This window comes from Cuculus canorus, chromosome 16, assembly GCF_017976375.1.
Source record: "Cuculus canorus isolate bCucCan1 chromosome 16, bCucCan1.pri, whole genome shotgun sequence".
Taxonomy (NCBI): Eukaryota; Metazoa; Chordata; class Aves; order Cuculiformes; family Cuculidae; genus Cuculus; species Cuculus canorus.
Window position 1 is genome coordinate 17509051 of NC_071416.1, and position 22740 is coordinate 17531790.

At 48.4% G+C, this 22740-nt stretch overlaps 1 protein-coding gene and 1 long non-coding RNA gene across 2 annotated transcripts in view; both read right to left on the reverse strand.

The window, feature by feature from the left end:
- Positions 1-787: 787 nt before the first annotated feature.
- On the reverse strand, positions 788-4289 carry LOC128853864 (uncharacterized). The gene is made up of 3 exons (XR_008452673.1): positions 3935-4289; positions 3780-3879; positions 788-889 (listed from the first exon to the last, which is right to left on the reverse strand). It is a non-coding gene; the product is annotated as an uncharacterized LOC128853864 (long non-coding RNA).
- Positions 4290-7061: 2772 nt separating this feature from the next.
- Positions 7062-22740, reverse strand: part of JPH2 (junctophilin 2) — a 32682-nt gene continuing 17003 nt past the window's right edge. Inside the window, exons 3-6 of the mRNA XM_009567580.2 lie at positions 15905-16023; positions 11761-12533; positions 10648-10745; positions 7062-9590 (exon numbers count right to left, since the gene is read on the reverse strand). Coding sequence (XP_009565875.2) covers positions 10665-10745; positions 11761-12533; positions 15905-16023 — 973 coding nt within the window. The 3' untranslated portion in view covers positions 7062-9590; positions 10648-10664. The remainder of the gene's footprint in view (positions 9591-10647; positions 10746-11760; positions 12534-15904; positions 16024-22740) is intronic.

Genomic DNA, 22740 nt, shown 5'->3' on the forward strand with positions numbered 1-22740 from the left:
GGAGCTATGTGGCTGTGTGCACTGTGTTGGGAAGGTGCCAACAGAAATTGCTTCGGTGTTACAGCATGCTTATTTTGATACCTCTCCAGGGCATTTAACAAAAGAGATCCTTAGAAGTAAATTAATTTGCTTTTCCTTAATGCTAATGTATTCTTGTTTGGTGAAGTGTTAGGCACAGGTTAATGTTTAGCATCTCTAAAGAATCTGTAGTTAAATATAGCAGTGCAACGCTATTCCGTGTCATGTGCAAGTGCAACTGTTTGTCGAGTTGGGCCAGAATATTGAAAGGAAATCCAGGAAGAGAAGGGCACTCAAGGGAAAAAAAACCCAACTCTTTCTGCCAGGCCAGTTTTCTTATTGGCTGAGATTCATCTACCCAGATTTCCATGCCTGGAATACAGACACCCCAGGTGAGCTGCTCCTCTGGACTCCCTTTAGAGTTAATGGGCACAATTAGGCACTTCCTGGAAGCGTCTCCTCTCATCTCAGCACAGTCCTCTGAGGAATATGCATACCTACTGAGGAGATGTGACTATCTCTGACCATTGACTATAAAGGGACTCTTTCAGGTGGAGACTACTGCGTTAGGAATGACTGAAGCTGGGTGTCATGGACCTCACCCCGTGCTTCTGGGAATATTGCAGTGCTGGTAGCACATAAATCCAAGATGCAGACCAGTTGGATTTGTTACAGAAAACCAAACAAACTAATCGTGAGTGTTGCCTACGGTAATAGTAATACTTCCAACATTGTAGTCTAAGCTGCTTTCAGATAATTTTACCTTTTCTGTCCCAGTTCCTCTAGCTGTTTCACCTGGATGCTGTACCCTTGTCCTGTAAGGTACTTCTGTGAAAGTCCATCAGGTCTTTTGAGGTAAGTGACACATTGCCTGTAAGACATTAACAATACTCAGTGCTGCTTTCATCTCATGAGGAAAGTGGATATTCATAACCTGAGGCATCCAAGAAACCCGCTCAAGGACACTTGCCCCAGACTTGCAAGAGACTATCTGGACTCAGAGTAAAATGTAGAAGATTACACACGAGCCAGACATTAAGGCTCTTGCCAAATGAAGCGTCAGCCACCAGGAACCCTGCAGTGACTGTTACAAATTCTTTGAACACCCAATTCAGCCTTTCAGTGTCACTCTTCAACACCATTTTTCACCAAACCACAGCGTTAGAATTTTGCATACATTTTGGGAAATACCTGTGTGATGATTTTAAGAGCACAAGATGTTAAGTAACCTTTCTGTATTTATGAGAAATCACTTTCCTGGGTGAGCAGTAACAAGAACTCACCTCCCATTGATGTCAGAGGCTGTCTAGAATTAATTTAATTTTGCTGCAGGGTAGCTTTGAGTGTATTATTATTATATTGTGAGTTATTATACTGTCTATTTTTTCCCCCCAAATAACTGAAGGATAAGGAAAGAGAACATAATTTTTGCAATTGTTTGAAATTGTGTCTGTTTGGAATTTAAAGATTTGTGCCAGTCCTTTTTTGGGTGTATATTGGGAATTCAGGAATAAATTTCCTCCTTATTGTTGTTAAGGTAGGTCAGCACAGAGATTTGGGATTTGCTTCTGAAGAAACTGTGGTTTTGCTATGATGTGAGAAAATTGTTCCACTTGGCAAAATAAACTAGGAAATGAAACAATTTGATTGTAACAATCTTTTCTCTAGTAAGATTCTTGTCACCTTAGAACAGATTTTTCCATAGCAGCTTAGGACAAGCCATTGATAAAGGCATCTGCAGACAAACCAGAGCAGTACGGACCAAGGTGCCTTGACATAACACACTGGTAAGTTGTAGGAGGAGGAAGGGCAGCCCTAAGGTGGCTGCTGGTTCCTTGGACATGGCAAAATGCAGGGCTGAGGTTTGGATGGTTCAGCTTTGATGGGACTAGGGTTGCAGCTAATAGAAACAACTTATTGCATAGCCCAGAGCCAAGCTGAGCTCTTGTGCTAATGAGTCCTTCCAATGTGTCAGAGTTATCTCCTCAAAACATAACATAACAGCTTCTTCCCTTTAAGCCACTCCTGTCTAGCCAGCACAGGAATTAATTTTTTTCATCTTCACAGCTGACTGTGGCTCGTAGCTCCCTGGGACATGGGCCCCTGGGCTTGCAGCACCTTTGGGTGCACGTACACCATAGCCAGCCCCAACAGCCAGAGACATACAGCAAGCAGCACCCCATCCTCTCTTCTCCCCAGCCCTGCTCTCCAGCCAACTAATCTGTACAGCTATATGGGGACCGGGGTGGCAAGGAAGGGAGAGGGGAGCAAATTAACCATTCTTAGCAGTGCAGTAAATTGGTAACACCTTCTAAGCATGTGAGGCTTGGAGAGGAGGAAGAATTAGGACTGGAACTCTGTAACCCCATGCTGTTTGCTTTGGTACAATACCCAGATCACAGCAGCAAAGCAGAGCCCGGCTGCCCTTGGTGCTGCAGGGCTCAAGGGGCAAGGAGGACGGTGCCTCCTGGGTCATCGAGCACAGGCAGCATCTCCTCAGGGACAGGCTGTCCCACATCTCTAGCCCTTCACCTTGTGGCTCTGGGTTTAGAGAGTGGCGGAAAAAAACAGTTTCACCCTGAGCCACTTGGGAAGAGGATTTACTATCCAAGTTTGGGAACTCACCTGCATCCTGACATAAGGTATTTTTCCAGCGTGGAATGTGCCGTTTGACAGATGGCCTCCATCTCTGCCAGTCCAAGTAACAGATCAACTCTGAAGCATCTCCAGCAGGATCTTTTCTGTCCCCCTATCCTATTTCCCATCTTTACTGTTCCCCTTTATGCTTTTTTACCCCAGGCAGAAACAGAGACATCCTAAAAGCACTATTCTCTTCATTAGATTTCTGCCCCAGACCAACAGTTAATTGGTGGTTCTGAAGTATTTGTCCAAAATACTTGGGATTCAATTAAAACCCAGTTCTCTTCTCCCCTTTCTGCCCTTATCTGCCAAGTACTGCACGAGTCTATTATTTTTTGAAAGTAACTGGCAGATAAATCTCTTGGGTACCATGAGATCTCCAGCAAATGCACCAGAGCATTAAACTCTGTAGATGAGGAATGAGTTTCTGCTCCTTCTCCCTGCATGTATTCTGACATGGTAGGAGGAGTCGAGAGAGCTTTAGGTGGAAGTGGAGGCGGAAGGTCAGCACTCAGCTTGCTAAGGAGATGCTGGTTGAGAGGACAGTTAGCTGCATGGTGCTAGGAAATAAATCACCAGCAGAAAGGAATTAAAAGAAGTAACTCATCACTGTAGCTTCCTCTGGATATCCTGAATCTGAATAAAATCTCCTCATAACAATTCAAAGAGCTCCCTTCAAGCTTGAGACTGGATTACCTTATACCCTGAAACACCCCAGATCACTCATGAAGTCTGAAGCTGTATTTTACCTTCAGCATTTATTTAGTCTCAACAGCATAAACATAAGCTGGAGGTTTATAAATATGCCACCAAAGAGAGGATCTATTACTCCCAAATAATTTACCACATTGAAGCTGCTCCTCAATTTGATCTAACCTGTTAATTTCTTAATTAAATTTCATTATTTCTAAACTCTACATTTTGAGTGCTTTTTCATCTGGTAAAATGCTATCTGTTTTCTTCAATTACAAGCAAACAAGTCCCCTGGACGGAGAGAAGGGACCTTGCACTGTGCAGAGCCCCAGGAAAGGGGATGAAACTGTGAGCAGAGCAGAGAAGGAGATGGAGGAGACATGGCCTTGGGGAAGGGCTAATGGAAACACCATGTCCAGCATATTTACCTGAATGTGGCTGGTCCTAACGCAGCGTTGGTGATAGAGGCAACAGGGTAATTGCCCCTGTGGAGTGCATGGAGGCGTCCTCATCAATGACTGTTTACTCCTGCAAAACACACAAGTTTAAATAACTTTAACCCCCAGTCAGTTTATCTTCTTACCTTGTCTGTAGATTCGGGTGGTGTAAAAAGTGCTTTGCGGGGGGAAGCAGGCATTGACGCCAGCCGGGGCTGGAAGAAAGCGTGGCTGTGCTGATGGCTGTCTAGGAGAGCGTGTCCTCTGCAATCCTGGCCATGCTGGGAGCCAGCCTATCCCCAGAGCCACATTAGAGAGCACTCCAAAAAACACCAGCAGTTCCCTAAAAAATGGATGAAAAGACCACAAGGGCATCCAGCACCTCCCTACAATCAGACCAGGTTAGTAGAGCTTGCGTTCTGCTCTGTGGTACAACCTGAGAGCACATCACTAAAATTAAAATAGTGCTTTTTAAATTAGTAATACTCAGGCCACCAGAAAGGCTGCTGAGCAACTGCTTAAATTTTTCAGGAACACAATAGAGAGTGGACCACCCATTAGGGGATGAGTTGGATACGGCCCCTTTTCAATCTGGTGTGGCCCCCTAGCTGATTCTTTGAACTAATTAGGACTAATTAAAACCAAGCAGGCTGCAATTAAGGAGCTGCTAATAAAGCCTGGGGGGATAGTCCTACAGCAGTATTAATGCAATCATTCAGGAGTTATTTGTTTATTTTGCAATCTGTGTTTCTTCAGGCCTCCAGAGGGTTCTTTGGCCAGAGCTGCCCCCAGGACCTGCCTCCTCTCTTTGCTTGCTCAGAGGTTGCTCCTCAGCACTCTTCAAACTAAGGCATCCATTTGGGGGAGCATGCTGTGAGGCACAGCAGATCAAAGCTTACCACAGAATGACTAGATTATTAAAACATACCCGGTTTAGCAGTTAACCAGCCCTGTACATCTCTGCCCTCCTGGGGTTTAGGTGCAGACTCTGATGGGAGCACATTGGTGGCATCGCCCATGCCCCAAATCAGGGGAGCTTTCCCCACTATTGCCTGAGGAAGGGAACGTGACTGCAATGCCACAGGTGCCCTGTACTATAAATGATAGGCAGAAAAATTAAGGACAATCTGTGTTTTATAATTGCTGAATTTTCTTTAACAACCACCTTGTCATTACTGATCTGAGTGTGCTGTTTCTATAGAGACAGGGGATGCTGCAAGTGCACCAGTGGCCACTCACTGCTCCTCCAAGAGGGAATATCTGAAGCCACGAGCTGGGGATCCTTTAAAAACTTTCCCCTCTCAAGGAGAAGGTCCTAGTGTTAATATAATTTTGAGATGGTCAGTGAGGGCCCACCGTGCTCGTGTGCTGGCTGCTCTTGTGTGTCCTTGCAGTTACAGCATGGGTGGCTGGTCAGGAGAAATAAGAGAAAAGCAACTTTTTCCATTCGTGCAGTGCCAGTATTTCTGGCAGAAGAGGACAGGAGCAGGTGGCCGCCATGGGGCCCCTTAGTGCTGGTCCAGAGCTGGGTACGGTGCACCCTTAGCTTGGCCAGGTGGAAGGGGAAAGCCCATGCTTTCAGAGCCAGAGCTGTGAGGGTAAGCCGTGGCCAGGCATGGGAACATGTTTTGCTAGAACAGTGGCTATTCCCTAATGCTCCTGAGGTCTTGCATCCAGGAAAGGTCTCAGGGTGAAGGCGGTGGCATGGAGCCAGCCCAGTTCCCAGCTCCCAGGCCAGAAAGGATCACGGTAACCCCTCTGCCCATCCTAGCACCTACTCGCTGCTGGGGCCACCTTGGCTCTCACTCTGGCCTTTCCTCTCGCATGAAGAAGAAGACTAAGAGAAGAGTTTGCTTCTGAGAGCCCAGATGCCCTGCAAGGACGGTGGAGGGCAGCTCAGCAATCCCCAGGACGCCTGGGCAGGTCACGCTCAAAGGACACTGGGGCTCAGATTGCACCTTCCCTCCCACTGGTGGAGCAAAGGCTACTGCCATTCAGTCACAGGATTAGGTCAGGGCCTTTATCCTGCATCTCACATATCGGACACCTCCCTGCCTGCACCCAGGGATGCTTGACTGAGAGCAATGTGGGGAATGTCACCTCTGAAACCAGCAGCTCCCAAGGCAGAGACCCAGAACTGCCCCCCACCCCCGGGGAAAGGGCTGGCTTTACGTTTTATCTTTACTAATATTTCTGAAGCAATACGTCACTGCTTTAGCAGCACACCCACCTCCCTCCCTGTTACTCTGCCACACACAGGCCAAAGATCTGCTCCATTCATCAGCCTAAGATTTATGAGGTGCAAAAGGCTCCAGTTACACCACTGCCCCCAGCCTCCTCCTAGAAACTGGATGAATGAGACACTGCTGGTTTTTCCCAGAACCAAAATAAACCCAGAGGACAGTAAAGCCATCGTTTCACTGAACTCAGCTCCTTAAGACTCTGTCAGAATATGAACTCTTCCATCATGAGACCCTTTGTGTCCCACAGAAGCTGGCAGAGCCCCCTCTGCTCAGGGAGGATGGTGTCCCACCAGCCCCTTTGCACAGCCTGGCTTTGCTCTTGTGAGACACTCCAGAAATAGAAAAGAGATTGAAGGTTTTGGCTACTCTAGATTCCTTGCCACCCCGAGCCCTGCTGCCCCTGGCTGGTGCTGGGCTCTGCTCTCCCATCCTCCCTCATAAATCACTCTTCCGCTGGCTGCCATTTCCCTGTCCCTTGTGCCTGGCTTTCCATTCACTTTGGCCCTTTGATGAGGCCGAGTGCGAAGGCAGCCACCGGTGGAGGAGAATCGCTTCTCTCCAAACCCAGGAGGATCGTGGCTCTGGAGGAGTAGGCAGCAACGCACAGCTTGGAAGAAAGTTGGCAGCATCCCTGGGGTCAGTGAAGGGGCCTGTCAGCATCACCATCTGCATCACCCGGGCAGGCTTCGGGCCAGCGAGCTGCCTTTCCTCCTGCCCCGTGCAACCTCTGGTAGAGGTCAGCACAACGGTAGCACACAGAGCTTGCTGTCCTCGAACATCTGGCACCAAACTTTCAAGAAGGAGTGAATGAAAAGAGTTCTCTTTGCAAAGAACTCCCCTATCAACAACAACAAAAAAAGCTGATTTTTAAATATGATATTAAGGAAAAGCTAAAAACCTTTCAGATGTCACCAAGCAAATTCTGCACCGTGTGCTGATGAGTTATCCTGTGAGATTAGAATGAGCGGGTCAGTCCCAAAAGAAACTTGGAGGTTGCCCCATAAATAGCCACAAATAGATACAGTGAGCAGATAACTGTTTATTATTGCACATAATCCAGCAGAACAACCGACAGAAAACTCTGGACAGTAGTAGTACACAGATTGTAGTAAACAGCTTGCAAAATCTGTGATGAAGGTATTTTTGTGTGAAGAGTGAAATGTATCTGCATCTTTGTAAGACAGGAAAAGTATAACACAATATCCTAGTCAGTTTTGAAAGCATGCAGTTTGAGGTAAATCTGTTATTTTGCATCTAAGAAAATGAAATCCCTAAGGGGCTATATATATATGTAAATATATCCATATCTCAGGGCAATATGGGTATATTTATACGTCACATAAAAGCAAATCTACCTACTTTTCTCAGAAGGTTGCTAGGAGGAAAGCACATTACTGAGTGCATATCACATGCATAAAAAATTGGAGCGGGGGGGGGCAGGAATTACCTTAGCACTGTGGAAAAAGATCCATTTTTGTGCTTAGTGATAAATAAAAGCCCCTCAGGTCTCTCAATGGAAATTGTCCTGGTGGATAATAAAAGCAGTTGGCATATTGAAACTGCAGAGCTGGCAAGTGAATGCCAGAAAACGGAAAGCATCAAAGGCAGCAGAACCTGGGGTTTGCAATACATTTATACTTAAAAAAAAAAAAAAAAAAGAAAAGAAGCAAATTGCTACTAAACTATGCTCTGTGGAAGCGTAGATGATGCTGCACAGCTTTCTCAGGACTGGTACAGCCACATGGCTTTTAGAAAGGGATCACATTCACTTCTCCCACAGTTAACACCACAAATTTGCTACTGTGGCAACGTTCCTGAGCTGAATAAGGTTAAAAAATAAACTTGGTTCACAATGAGAAGTACTGAGTTACTCTCACTCTCTTATGCCATAATTAGAGCAGATAAATTAGCAAGTTTTGCCCTGTGTCTCCAGTCAGCGTAAACCTCTGTCTGTCTGCCACCCTGGCTCTGAAATCCTTTCAGATTGACCTTCGGAGCAGACTGGGCATCTATTTTTTTTTTTTTTCCCTTAACCACCATTTCCCCATTCTTTCCCGTCCCTCAGGTTTTCCCACCCAGTCCTGTGCTGTGGGACTTCAGGATACATTGACGTGCACAACCAACTATAAATAACATTTCTGTTTATCTTAAAAAGGGATAGAAAAAACATATTGCTCTTAAAAGGAGGAAGAAACATGTCCAAGCACTCAGCCTCACACTAAACTGTAACTTCATCTGTGCCGACTTTCTAAGCTCACGCTGCTAAGGATCAGGGCAGATAATGGTGGAAACATCTCCTTCCATAGGTCACTCTTTGTCACAGCTTCAGGAAGAACGGGTGCAAACCACCCAGGCCTCTAAGCCTCACACATCAGAGCAACAGCTAGAATTGCCTCTCTGTACTCTACCACTGCTGAAAGTCTGGCTGCTGTGTATTTTTGAGCCTAACATCCAAATACACTGGAGTCACTCAAGTGTCTGCACCTTTTTTCTTCCGGGAATAATGTAACTTCTCCCATGACAGCCACCTTGAATCCTCTGGCTGGAAAGTCTGTTTGCTTTGTGGCAACGAAAGAACACGGGAGCCCCCCTGCAGCCCAGCGCAACAAGGGGAGGAACCTGTGGGTTTTATGGAGGTATTTTTCAGCAAGTACTTCCTTTTTGTTGTAACTCATACCATTTTCACGGAAAAAAGGAGTAAAGGGACAAATTCAGCACACCCATTGCCTTTCCCATTAGAGTGAGGTCACCCGCTGCAGAACACTTCTGTGCAGAGCATTGTTGGTGGCAGGAGAGCATTCAGACGTTACCCGGTCCCTAAATGGGCACCATCTCCACTCACAGAATCCCCCGCATGCACAAACAGCCTCAGATCAGTCAGTGCCTCACATCCCACCCCACAGCCCCTGTTTGTGGTGCATTAGCAGGCATGAGCAGGACTCTGGTTACACTTCAAAGACCCAATTTCAACTTGCTCCTCCTCTCAGTGTTCCACACGTGGAAAATAACTCCAGGAGACAGGAAAAGGAAAGACATTTTTTTCGGCCCTTTGGATGACTTCCAAGCATGGAGGGTGGCATTGTCCACCTCTAGCCGTGGTGTGGCTCTCATGAGTCATTTTGGTTGCTGTGTATTGCTTCATCTCCACGCCATGGGTGATATTCTTTGGGAAATCTCTGACACTGAGTCAACCAAAGGAGTTACAAAACACATCAGTCTGCACGCATGAGACCTTCTCACTCGTTTTCCTACAGCTACAGATAAATCCCTCATCCCTGGCATGACAGGACAGTTGATGGCTTAGGTGAGAACAGTTTAAGGCAACTGCTATTTGATACAAAGAAGAGAAGGAGGCTGAATTGCAGAAACCCTGGCTTTTCCTTGGTCGATTGCAGAGGCCAGCCACAGCCTGGGAGCAGGGAGACTGATCTTCAGGCACTTGTCGTTAAGGTTGACGTTTGCAGTGCAAACCTGGGGTCTCAAGTTCTCCTCCTAGGTGTTTCCAGGTGGCTGAGATTTAAGCCCCGCCAAGGTCTGTGGTCTCCATCAGCAGCAACGCCTGTCCCAGACACAGATGAACAACAGAGTCAAGGGGGAGCAAAACACATGACATGTAATCACAGCTGTCTGCAAGGCTTTCAACTGTGCAGAATGCCTGGGGACTAGTAAGACCACAGAAAGCAGCATCTAGTGGAGCATGTTTATCCCTCAGGAGGCCCTGGGAAGGCAACCTCACATCCTCATGGGGGCTTAAGATGTGCCTCTTGTGTTATGTTCGAGTGTTATATTCGCGTGAGGCTCAAGAGTCAGTGTCAGCCTTGTGGGTCGTTTTTTTTTCACTATTTCAGGCTAAGGCAACAGAAATCTTGTGCAAATCCATGATGCGTTTCTGCGTGCAGGAACCTCACAGGCACATGAAACCTCACAAGATTTTATTGCCACCAAATCCAAATACAGATCTTCACCCCAATTCAAGTAGAAGACCTAAGTGAGCTTCAGTCTAACCTTAGTCAGACACACATCTCAGCTCATATTTGCATTTAATAATACAGCTACATAACAACAGCTCCATAACTTGTGCTGGTGCAATTAGAGCTGCAAATTTCACAGTTCCACATTCTCTGTATCTGCCTCTTGCTGGGCTAAATGCCATGAAATATTGCAATGCACAAGTCACCTGGCTGTGGCAGCCACAGAACAGCAAACAGAAAGTGTTTCTTGCACAAAACAAATTTCCAGTTTAACATCACACATTCTTGCACTGAAGGTCTCACTCCATGAGTCATATCCGTTCAACTGAGAAGGCAAAACTATATAGTGGGATTGTATCTAATAAACACAGTTCAATTTTTTACTTTTGAGGAAATTATTTTATTAAAAGACTCGAGAACTTTCTGCTGAAATTACTCCATAAACACTGCTGGAATAGACAAAGAGTAACTGAGAATCTCAATGCTCAATGCAAGACAATTGCTTCTACTTAATAAATGCCCATGCATTTCCATCACCAGGGCACCTATCAGTGAAGGAGTTGCATTGGAAACAAAGCCAGTCAACCCTTATCTGCCCACAGAGAAGTCTACAAACTGAGGATAAAATCTCATTGCTCATCTTACCTTGTCCGAAGGGCACATCATGTCAAAAAATGTACAAACAGGATGGCCAGACCAATGTTCAATAAGATGACCATGCAGATCACAATTGTGTTAGGTCCCTGAAGGAAAAACCCAAAACAGAGTATTACATACCACAACTGCAGGTGAGGAGATAGATGCAGCTTGATTCTATTATTCAAAATTACCAAATTCATCCCTTCCCAATGCACACAAATCTGACACTTAACAACCAGCCTGAATTTCCAACTAGTTGACTATCTATTAATCTCTATTCCTATTTCTCCCCTGCAAACTCCTGCTAAGGAGGCTAAATCAGGTTTCTTCTGAGGCTAAAGGAGATTAAAGGAGACCCTGACCACAGGTACTCAAACTCAAACCTGTGTCAAGCTGTGTCTCTCAACTCTTTTCTCCACCCACAGTACCCCCATTTGTAAAGTTGTCATTTTTAAGATGAACAAATGTATCTGTATGAGACTGCTCTAATTTCAGACCAAAATGTTTCCAAGCTGTGCTTTTCTGGAGTTGTCTCGGAACCATTCATGTCCAAAGGGCTGCAAGATGAGAAGCAACGGGCTAATAAAATGTCTGCTTTTACAGTTGTGTTTGCTAACAGCAAAATCAAATCGTATTTTAAACCTGGGAAATCAGCTAGTGATTTGATGCCAAAGTTCAGCTCATGAGGTGCCTCTACTGCAAAAGAGTAAAAGTAGCAGGTAAAAAAGAAACCTTTCTGTTCTCTGTCCTACATTTTCCCCCCAACTTTCTAGATCCACGTTGGCTGGTAAAAGGGTGGGGGAAAAGGGGGAGGAGAGTACAAAAAATAATCAGGAAAAAGCCTTCTTTCCTCAAGTTTTGAAATAGGGATGTGTCTGAAAGCATATCTACCCCAGTGCAGAGAGGAGGTTAAAACAGCAGGGTTACGAATGCCGGCTGGGGTTGGATGGGCTGGGAAAGTGGCAGAAGAGGGTAGAGCAAGACCCTCCTCCAGCAAGCTTTGCTGTCCATGGGCTCTGCATCCCTCTGGACCCTTTCTGACTTCTTGGAGAAGAATAAGCTGAAAAAGAAAAAGCAAAGCTGGTTCCCAGGGATGCCTCCCGGGCTGCCCTTCATCACCTCTTCACATTCCTCTGCCTCCTGTGCTGCTGCCACCGCTGCCACCGGGGCTTGGCTCCGCTTGGCCCCTGCCTTGGGCTCCGTCCGCCCAGGCACTCTGGCCTCAGTCTTCCTGTTGGCAGTGGGCTCAGCCCGACCCACAGCCCTGCGCTCAGGGCTGGGGCGCTGCTTCGCCTCCTTGGGCTGGGGCACCTCTGCCTTCGCCTCCACCTTGGCCACCGGCTTCTCCTCCCGCTCCTGGGCTGGGGCAGGGGTGCTGCCCTGGGGCTCCGGGGAGGGCGGCTCGGGCTTGGGAAGCAGCTCCTCCTCATAGTCCGCTGGAGGGAGGACCGGGGAGGTCCGGACGGCATAGCTGTGGTAGCCCTTGACGAGCTCGACATCGGGCTCATGCGCCATCCTCTGCAGTGGCCCAATCTCCATCTGCTCGGCGGGACGACCCCAGCCCCGGGAGGCTGGACGGCTCTCACCCTCGGTGGGTGTGGGGCTCCCACCGCCCGCTCGGCTGCCCGCCTCAGACCAGCTGCTTGGACAGAGGGTGCCGTCCTGGCGAGGGGCAGCCTTGGCACGCTTGGCCTCGGGTGGGGTGGCAGCAGGGCTGGGTGCCGGGCTGGTACGTTGGCGTGCCTCGTCCTGCTCATGGAGCTGAGGGCTCTCGGGAGGTGTAGGGGCTGGCGGGGCACCCTCAGGACGTGGCGCCTCTTCTTCCATGTTGACGGCATGCTCCGCATTCTCCATGATCTCCTGTAGCAGCTTCCGCTTCTGGTACTCGGGGCCTGCGGAGAGAGAGGTTGATGTGAGGAGCTGCCATTGCACCTTTGACAGCCACATCCCCAGCCCACATGGATTTGGGGACAACCGCAAGAGGGTTGGAGATGCAGCCACTGGGACTGGGAGAGGAGCTGCTCCCAAACCACAGCATGTTTCCACAAGGAATTTCCTCCAAGAAATCTGGAGGTTCTGAGTCCCACCATGTGCTGTCCAGCTGGGAAGACCCAAAGGAGCAGGCAGGGAGTTCCAGATGAGGGTAAATAAACAGTAAGAATCCACAGCCCAGCTTTTTGTGGTCACACAGATGGGTTACTTTGGCGCTAAAGAGGATCCAACTCCCATCCAAGTTTTTTTTGTTTTTTAATGGCTGGGAAACTCAGTGATGTGGCTTCTTTGGTGTCTAATAGCATAGCAACTTCACAAGTCATAAAGGGGGCACCCTGTCTCCTTGATAATGGCAGGTATCCCCATACGACCTACCTGTCATCCTTCCTGAAGGGAAAACCACAGTTCTCATGCACAGAGCAGAGCTGGCAGTTTTACAGCCCTCTTCTCTGCACTGAACCCCACAACAGCAGCAAAACCACCCAACACCATCACACAAGGGGACTCAGGGCTTCGTTGGCTTTTGGTCTGGCCTCATCTCCCACGCTGACTTGTCAGCTCTTAGCAGCATTGCCCTCACTTTAATTACTCACCTATCATGAAATCTTTACTTCTTGTTAACTGTAGGTCATGTCTGCAAAGCAAATCACAGCCCAGCCAGAGTGTGGGGAAGTCAGCTAGAGCCTAACACCGAAGATACACATTGTGCTGGGCAGCTGGCTGAGCAAAATCCATTACTGAACCACTGGGAATATTGTTTGGAATAACAACCCTGCACAGTGTTCTGCACACTGGGCCCTGTGCTGGGACAGGAGTCCCCACAGAGCACTGCGAATCTCATAGGAAGTGAGAACAAGAGCATGCTCCTTATAGGCAGTGCAAGGTGGCAAAGCAGCTTGTTTGAAAGCAAAGCATCTGATTTTGAAAATGTCTTTGGGCTGATTCCAAGTGATGCTGAGGAATGCAGAGGCACAGCGCTGGCTCTGTGCAAGTCCCTGAAGCCACATTGTCCCTAGCTGCCTCATGGTTCCTGCCCTCATCTCCTTCATTCCAAGGACTAACGCAGACTTAAGCCTGGTTGGGAAATCAGGATTGGTGCTCCTTTCCCCCTAATAAATCAGTGGTGTAATTTGCACCCTGCTACATCCTGCCCACACAGGCAATGTCTCTGCTCAGAGGGGACAGTGGGGAGAGAGGACACTGATTTTAGCTGCTCTGCCCTGTCTGCACGCCCCTGTCAATCAGCAGGCGATCCATTCAGGGCCATTTATTTCTGGCTGCGAGTGGATTATTTGGAAGCCATTTCAACAGTTGCTCTGACTCCTCAAAATAGGCTTCCTGCAGCTCCAGGCTCCTTGCTCTCTCCTGCTCTTTTCTTCTCCTTCTGAACAATTCAGGAAAACCCAATTGTCTGGAGGGCCCTGCACAGTCCCCATCCTTCTCACCTCCCCACCCCACCTTTATCTCGCAGCATGAGATTTCACCAGAGGCTTTGGCTTACATTGCTCTCCTCTAAGCTATTAAAGTTGATATCCTAAATGAAACCCACAGCTAAATACTTGCTACAGAAGTGAGGCTTGCTAAGCAGGATTGCCTCAGGCCAAACGCAGGGATAGCGTGGGGAAACACAGCTGCCAAACACTGCCAGGGTCTCCTGGCTGTGTGACCAGCAGCTCCAATTCGTATCGAAATCCAAGGGTGGACTTCAGTCTGTTTGTTCCTGGACAGTACAGCCATGAAAGAAGAGACATTTTGCCCTACTGTGCACTTAAGGAATTTAGAGATTTAAAAGAATCATAGAAGATAAATGTGCATCAGCAGCTTACAAGGCCATTGAGAGAGGCTAGGACCCAAGCAAAGCCCTATGTAAAAACAGTGAGAGGATTCATCATCTGAGGAGGCAGGAGTAGAGGCCAGGCTGCTTCAGGCATTTTGTAGAGACAGGTTCAATTGTCTCATTCAATTGCCATGAGTGGAAAAAAATAATCTAGCAAGATGTCAAAAAGCTCCCATCAGGAATTCCAGATTCCTTTGCCTCTGAGCTATAAATATTGCTGTGGGCAAAGGGTGAATGTGGAGCAGTGAGTGGCAGCTGGGGGGCTTATGTCAGGATCAAGCAACGTTCAGCTATTGTTAAATGAAGTGCCACACGCTGGCTTATGCCCATGCCCAGGCCCTGTGGTGTTTCCCTACTCAAAGCCAGCTCCAACGGGCATCACTGGGCTGTGGGGAGGAACGGGCAGCCGTCCAGCACGGTATCTCCCCAGCTGGTAGGTGCAGGGCAAGGTGAGAGTACAGGGAATTTGGGCAATCTGTCAGCATGACTCTCCCTGGCCATGCACTGGTTATGAGCCATTTCCCATTCCCACTACATACCCTGTGCTGGGGTGTAGTACCAGAGACTTGGAGGCACCAAAATCAGAGCAGCAGCAGGTTTTGCTGAGTGGGAGCCAACATTTAGTTCCTATCCCCAGTTCTGCTGCTGTGATAGTCCCTTGTGATTCTTGTTCCAGGTAACAAAGTTGGATAATAAGAAAATCAGGACAGAAATGTAGGCACTTGAATCCTCACTTTCTGCTCTCCTATTACCTTCCCTTTCCGGAAAGGAAAGCTTTCCAGGAAGAACATATCTCTAGCTAGCTCATTCTAGGGAAAGGTAATGGTATTCACAATGCTGCTTCTAATATTACACTTCCTATCTACTAGCCTTAGTTCTTAGTCTGACAAAAGGAACGTCTCAAGTCTTTTCCCAGCTGAATAATCAGCAATGCTGCTAATAAATAAATGGCAAATCGGGGAAGTGATATTTTGCGTTAGTAACTTTCTTATAGGATATTACAGACCCTAATTAGCTGAGTCAGATCGTGCCCTGGTGCAGTGTGGGACCGGGCAGAGTATGTACTGTAAGTCAATGGGCAAAGCTGATCCAAGAAAAAGCCATGAGGATTATATCTACAGGAGAACTGTGAACAAACAGAGTTTGTTGCCTGCCCTGCCTGGTGCTAGAAAGGCTTCAGCACATGGAGAAACAAGAGGGTAAGTCGAGGCACTGTGGATTTTTCCTCCATGCTATGGCAACATATTCCAATGGGTAAAACACTGGTGTAAAGAGAACGGTAAATCATCTAGTGCTGGGAGCTGGCAGAACTTGGTGAAAGAGGATTCAGGATAGACAGGAGGACAACTCGTGGAGTCATAAAGCAGGTGAAGTATTTGAACAGATTCCCCAAGGAAACTGCAAAATTCTTTTTAGAGAAGCCTCTGATCTTACCTGGTTGGTAGAAATCTGGAGAGAGTTCCCTGGCCATCATCCTGGCTATGCCCGATTCGTTGTTAGCTGCCTGAGCTGCCTGCTCAGACCCTTCAGCCTTGGCTTTGGCATGAGCCGTCCTGCACAGAGAAGTAGGGACAACAGTGAGCACCAACGGAGCCGAGATCAGCCCGCCTCAAGCAGTAGACCCTGTCCAGCAACAAAATCAAATCAGTCTGTCTGGCAAACGCTGCACGCAAAGCCTGCCTCCTCAACCCAAAACATCTGCACTTGAGGAGAAAAGACCAGATTATCAACAACTAAGGGGCACAGATGCTTAAAGTTAAGGTGTGAAGGTTGAACATCGCCACACAAGGAAATAGGACAGGTGTATTTGCAAACACAAACCTGCTCATGTGTTGCAGCAAGGCAGCAGATGTTGCAAAACGTGCTTGCTGCTTTGCTGGAAAGCACTGAAAATGTAGCTCAGGGGAATGCCTAAAGCATTGTCACTGGCACCTTTGGAGCCCAAAGGGACAACAAGCAACAGCTGAACACCGCTGCGCTGTCACCAGCTCTGAGCCACTGTACCTCACCAGAAGCAGTGTGACCCTGCCCACCATGCTGGACACATTTTACCCCAAATATTCCTCCTGTAGCCCTCCACCAAACAGCACAGCTTGTCCAAGGCTCTCCTTTACTCAGGACAGCCCAGAGGGATGCTCTCACTTTTGCTAGGAAAGGCAAAACCATTGCCTCCTTGCAGCTTGGCTCCCTGAGTCCTCTCCACTCCTTCCCAGCACATCCCCTCCTTGCTCTGGAGGGCTATAGGGCTATCAGAGTTATTTTGCTGGCCGGCTGTCATATTCCTCACATGCCTCACACTCGGCACCCTGTGATCTTTACGCTAAAAGCAGGGCTGGCTTTATAGTCCATCTGCTCACGGTCTAGGAAGGAGCTGACTTCAAACAGCAAAATCGTACCTTAAACGTTGGAAGGGTGAGGCACCATATATTCAGCTGGTTTGTTCCACCTGGTGCATACAGAGAGCTGCTTTCCCCATGCTCTCACTATCATGTTTGCCAAGGCTCTCTGTGTCTCCCTTGCTGCACACAATGGTGAATAATGGTGAATTGGCTGCACGTGCAAACCCACATTTCTATGTGTTGACAGTTAAATAAGCAGTTAGCAGCCCTCAAACACCAATTCACTCCAATTACAACCTTTAATGTGATCTTAACAGTATCTGATGAGTCCTTTTCAGACTTGGTATCTCATCATGCTCTAGGACAAAAAATGAGGAAAGACGCCATTCTCATCCTTGCAGTGAAAATGCTCCAGAGGAATTTTTGGAGAGTCATTCATGAAATCAGGACTAATTCTTTCCCATTAAACTGAGATGCAGCATGCAGACAGGACCAGCTTTAGCCTGAATACTCAACAGGTGCAATGAAATGTCGACAGAAATGGTTTTTTTCAGATCCTTAGAAGGTAAACTATATATATGTATATATATATACACACACAGACACATACAGACCCCCCTTCCCATTATAAGTAGTTGTGGGGAAAGAATTAAACCTAGGGCATTCCTCCCAACTGATACAGGCAAGAGTGTGACTTGACAGGGAGTCGAAAAAGCTGTTCAGGGCCCTGTGATAGAGAAGAGGGCGCAGAGCTGCTGTGGCTCAGCCTGACTCTCCCTGGGATGACATCCCTGTCCGCCGGAGCCACGATTCACCTCCCCGCCCACACTAATGCGTTATCTTCCCGCTTTCTCCACAGGCTGAGCTGCCTGAGATTGCGGTCATTTTTGGTCTTTCTATCCAAAAATTTTACAGCTCCCGAAAAACCCAGAGACAAAACAAGATGAGGCAGAAAACAGCAATTTTAAGCCACTGCTCGCAAGCAGGAGGTCTAAGGCAGCTCTGAACAGAGAAAGCACCTCCTTTTTTGGTAGCATATAATCAGCATGATTAATTCCACTATAATCGGGCAGAGGCCAAAGGGGATGTTTCTGTGCTTTCCCTGCCTGGGAGATCAGAGCAGGCTGGGTGTGCTGCACATGGGGCGCACAGCCTGCCCGGCGCCAGCCCCAGGAAAGAGCTTGCAAAGTGAGGATCCAGCTCTTCACCCCAGCAGGATGTGCTCCAACCCCTGGCTTCATTTTGCTGCTCTTGGAGGATGGGATTCACCACATAGAGATAAAATCCTCCCTTTCAGCCACTCACTGAGACAGGCAGAAGCTGTCCCAGCCACTTTCCATCCAGACAAACAGCCACCTGGGCTTAGCTTTCCTAAAGGTGACTTCCAAAACGTAGTCTGGAAGTGGGCTGGATGTGAGGTCTATATCCTCTGCTAGGAGGAACATAGCTGGACTCATGCTGATGTGTTATCAAATGGGTGTGCGCAGGTCCCAACGCTCAGCTCTCCCCCAGTGCTGGGGCCAAGGCAAGAGAACAGCCTGGCAGTGTTGGAGGGGACACGGCAGCTCCCAGTTAGGCTTGTCTCCTGATGGAGATTTCCTTTTCTCCAGAAAAGCTGTTTGATGATATGTGGTTGCTATCATGTGGGTCTTGAGTACTGCAATTCCTGCACACAAACAGATGGCGAGGCCAGGAAGACCCCAGCCTAGGTTGCAGGGGCCACAGCGACAATGCTGCAGGTGCTGAGGAGCTGAGCTGGCTGGGCTGAGCCATCTCTGCAGGCCAACAACAAACCCTCCTGGGCACAGACAGGCACGAGGTCAGGGAGGCCATGGCACAGCTCTGGAGCTCCACACACAGAGCTGTGACAGCAAGCTGAGTGGCACAACTCTGGGATTCCCCACTGCCCTGGGGATGAGAACTGCACAGCAGCTTCGCCCCTGCTCCTGGTCATGGTGGTCCACACTCGACCCCTGCTCCTGTCCCCGTGCTTGCCAAGTCCTCCAGAAACAGTTGATTTAGGGGGACTGAGATCAACACAGCTGCAGCTTCAAATCTGCTGGGGTGCAAGGAAGAACACTGCTTCCCCCTGGCCGGCAGCCTGGCTCCCAGCAGGGATGCTCATGCCCTGCGCTGGATCCCAGCATCGCAAAGATCACTTATTACAGCAGTAGCCAGGTGATGAATGGCTTACAGAGACACAGCATGGTGGTTTAAGCAAGTCTACTCCAGCTCCCCCAGCTGTGTCACAGAGCACGAAGGGAAGGTGCTGCTGCTCACAGCCCTCCAAAGAGCCGTGCTGAGGGTTTAGTAACACCCTGACAAAGCACAGCCTGGAAGAAAGGGCATAGGCATAACAATAACATCTAACTTGCCTAGAGTATTTCTGAATTAATTATGTATCCACAGGGCTGGCAACGCAGAGAAGAACTTGGCCCTGGCTGCAAAGCAGGAGGAGAATACCAGCCATCCTGAGAGAGCTCAGCACATACAACTGGCAGCACAAAAGCTTCTCCCAGCCCGTGGTCCAGTGTCTGCTGGGTGCAGTGACGGAAAAACAACCAACCCTGGAAGACCTGAGGGAGGCAGGAAGGTGATCTTTGAACTTTAGACATTAAATATATAAAAGGAAAAAAAATTTCAAAGGTTAAGATCTGTTAAAAACAATAATCAGCTTTTGCAAAAAGGAAAATGTTGGTCTTTCATTATATGCGTATAAATTTGATGCTTTCCAGGCAGCACTTGAATCAGGGCCACACTTTTTATTTACTGCTGTTTGCCCTGTCAGCTCCCAGCGCTTTGGCAGAAAGCAGCCTGCGCAAAAACCAGCAGAGGTGAAGGTCTGGAGACGGAGGAAACAGAAACAGAGGCCCAAGGGTTTTAAAGCACCAAAATTCAACAGCACTTTTTCAAAGCAGTGTTGGAAAACAAACCATGAACAATGAACTTGTTCAGCCAGAGGCAACAAAGACAAAGAGAGAGTTTGACAAACCACCACTGCTGCTCCCTGTCCCGAGCAAGGCAGTACTGCCCAGGATGAGTGCTTCCCAGTTTCACCCTCAGCCATTTCCCTGGGCAGCACTGTTAAAAATAGCTCTGGTGAAATTCTTTGCACAGTGGAGCTGAGGAGGGAGGAATGCAGGCAATGCCTGTAGCCCTCGTCCCAGCCCTGCTGCCACCGCATCCGAGCGGCACTGCTGGGGTCACGGCGGCTGCTCCAGAGCTGCCCTGGGCAGGGAGGCTTCTTCCCTGGCTGGACAAGTGGGAGAGGGAGGGCTAAACACATCTGCTGCTTTATGTGCTCCTCTGGCAAGGATCTAATGCTCCAACTGTCATTGTACTAGCACAGGACAGACCACCACTCCTCTCCTTCCTGGCTGTCTCCCAGAAACACTGCCCGAATCACTCCTCCCACTGCTACTAAAATCCCCTGTGGACACACGAGCCACAGCTGAGCACCGTGCTAACAGGTGAGACCCAAGGCCAAGCCAGTATGCCTGTCTCTTTGGACAGTTTATGCAGCTGTGCACATCCACATTGGATTAGTCTGTAATGAGACTGGAATTAGCAGAAAATACTGCAAATACCAGACGGGCCTGGGACGCTCACAGGTGTGGTGATGACCTTGTGGCTAGAAAGAGGGGAAGAGCTCAACTATCTGCCCAAGCTATTGCACGTTTGCTTATTAAGGGACAGGCAGACCCGTACATCACCCTCTGTTCTTCTCCAGGGTATCCCGTCTCCCACTGATTCAGCAAAACCTGGGCAAGGACCAATTGAACACTTTTTTCTTGCCATTCTCAATATAATAAGTTGCAAAAAAAAGGCTCATTAAGCACATAAAATTAATCAGTCAGCTCTAGGAAGGGAGACTTCTGCTAAACTCTCAGGGAAACCAGCTTTTCCACCCCCAGCCAAATTCCTGCTCGATTATCCAGCAAGAATTATTTTGTCCTTCTGAAGAAACTTAAGATAATGTTTTTTCTTGACAGGAATGTTTGCAGCACTCAAAAGGGCTCCAGGGAAAGCTGCAGAAGTGCTTTTGCTGATGGCAACGTGGTCCCTTCTGTGTTCACATTGCGAAGGACAGGGACACACAGGCCTGACCACCACAGACCCATGAAAGGGATTGGACTAGATGGACTTTCAAGGTGTCTTCCAACCCAAACCATTCTATAATTCTATGACTTGGCCAGGATAGATGCTGACTTCTTCTTTTTCCACATCATCTTTGAACTTGTGTCACCTGTATAGTTGGAGCATCCCTTTCTTCCTGCTTACACCTAATCCGTCTCCTTTGTGCCTCTCCTGCCTCCATGTGCATGCAGATACCAGCAAAGCTCTGCTACCCTCATTCGCCTGTAACTAAGGGACCAAACATCCCTTTTCACTCCATCTCTTGTGCCACTTTCCTTGCACACAATCAAACCCATTTGTGCCCCACCCCATGGGTGTCGTGTCCTGCCCTGAGAGCCAAGTGTACTTTTTACCCTCCTTTTGCTCCATCACTCATGTGCTCAAACGTACTCAATTTAGACTCTGACACCCCTGGGGTGCGTGAGTCTTTGCTGGTTTATTTTACACACTCTTCACCTGCAAGGTGAGATCTAAATTGTGAATTAACCATAATTCAACACAAACTGCCTCCATACCACTGTAAAAGAAATCCAAAAAGAGAAACCATCCTGATCTTGCAGGGTAGCTCTGCCCTCCAGCCTCCCTTCCCTTGCAGACAGCTGATATGATGCCTCAGGCTTTTCACTCATGGTACCACTTACACAGAAGTGGTGGCATTATGTACATGCCCAGGTTTCTTAACTGGACAAATCAGACCTTTTCTCCTTCCTTGCTCAGAAAGGGCACAAACAGGCCATTCAGCCAGGAGAAAAGCATCCTTTTCTGAGCAGGGCTTTAGGAGCACAGGCCTGGCAGAGCTCCCTGCCACCTAAGGAGCTCAGCAAGCATTAGCCTTTATGATTACTTGGTGAATTTTTAAAATACCGAAATGTTATCCTCAGCTCTAAATAGCTCAGAGCCACTTGCATCTTTCGCGATGGGATACTTCCCTGCAGAACAGTTAAAGTGATATTAATCTTACAGCAGACAGATCTGCAGCTGTCCTCAATAAGATGACAACCTACGCACCCCAGCCCTGCGTACGGGAGATTTGCTCAATTCATCTCCGCTGCTCTGATTGCCCCACGAGCCAAGCAGGGCTTGTCTATGCCAGCTAGCACAGCAGCCCGTGGGCTGCGATGAGCCAGTGGGGCTGGCATGGACCACAGCTGCTCTCCGTTTCCCCTGCAGCCTTCGGACGCTGGCCGGCAGCTGCCCAGAGCTGGCTGTAAACGGAGCGGTGCAAGCCAGGGCTTGCCGGCTCAAAGGGCTGTTGGCCACTGGTCCAGCCTCATGGCCTCAGGGTGTCACACTGGCCCCAGGCAGGCAGGACAAGACAGCTCCTTGCCCTGACAGAGCCCATCCTGCCAGCACAGCCAAGCGGAGACTGCACCCACAGAGACATCTTTAGGGAAAAAAAGGGGAGATTTGCACCTGCTCACTGGACTCCCTCCTCTGCCCCCCGGTTTTCAGGTCTGCTATCTTCTGTGCTGCCCCGGGTGCAAATCAAGCAAAGCTTGGAGGAACAAGTCTCCCAAAGCAGCACAGCCTTTGGACTATGCAATGATTTACTTCAGCTACCACCACACCAAGGGGGCTCAGCTGATGCTCTGGGACCTTATTTAATTTAGTTGCCACAGCAAGATTGAAGCAGCTGGATTATCCTACTAAGAAGTGCATCAAAATTTCTTTACAGCACACACGCATTCAGGTTCTCCCAGCCATTTGCCCTCCATGTGTCCCTGCCTCCCTGCTTGTACCTGCACTGAGTGAGCAGGGGCTGCTCCTTGCCCTGCCTAGGGGAATCAATTCCCG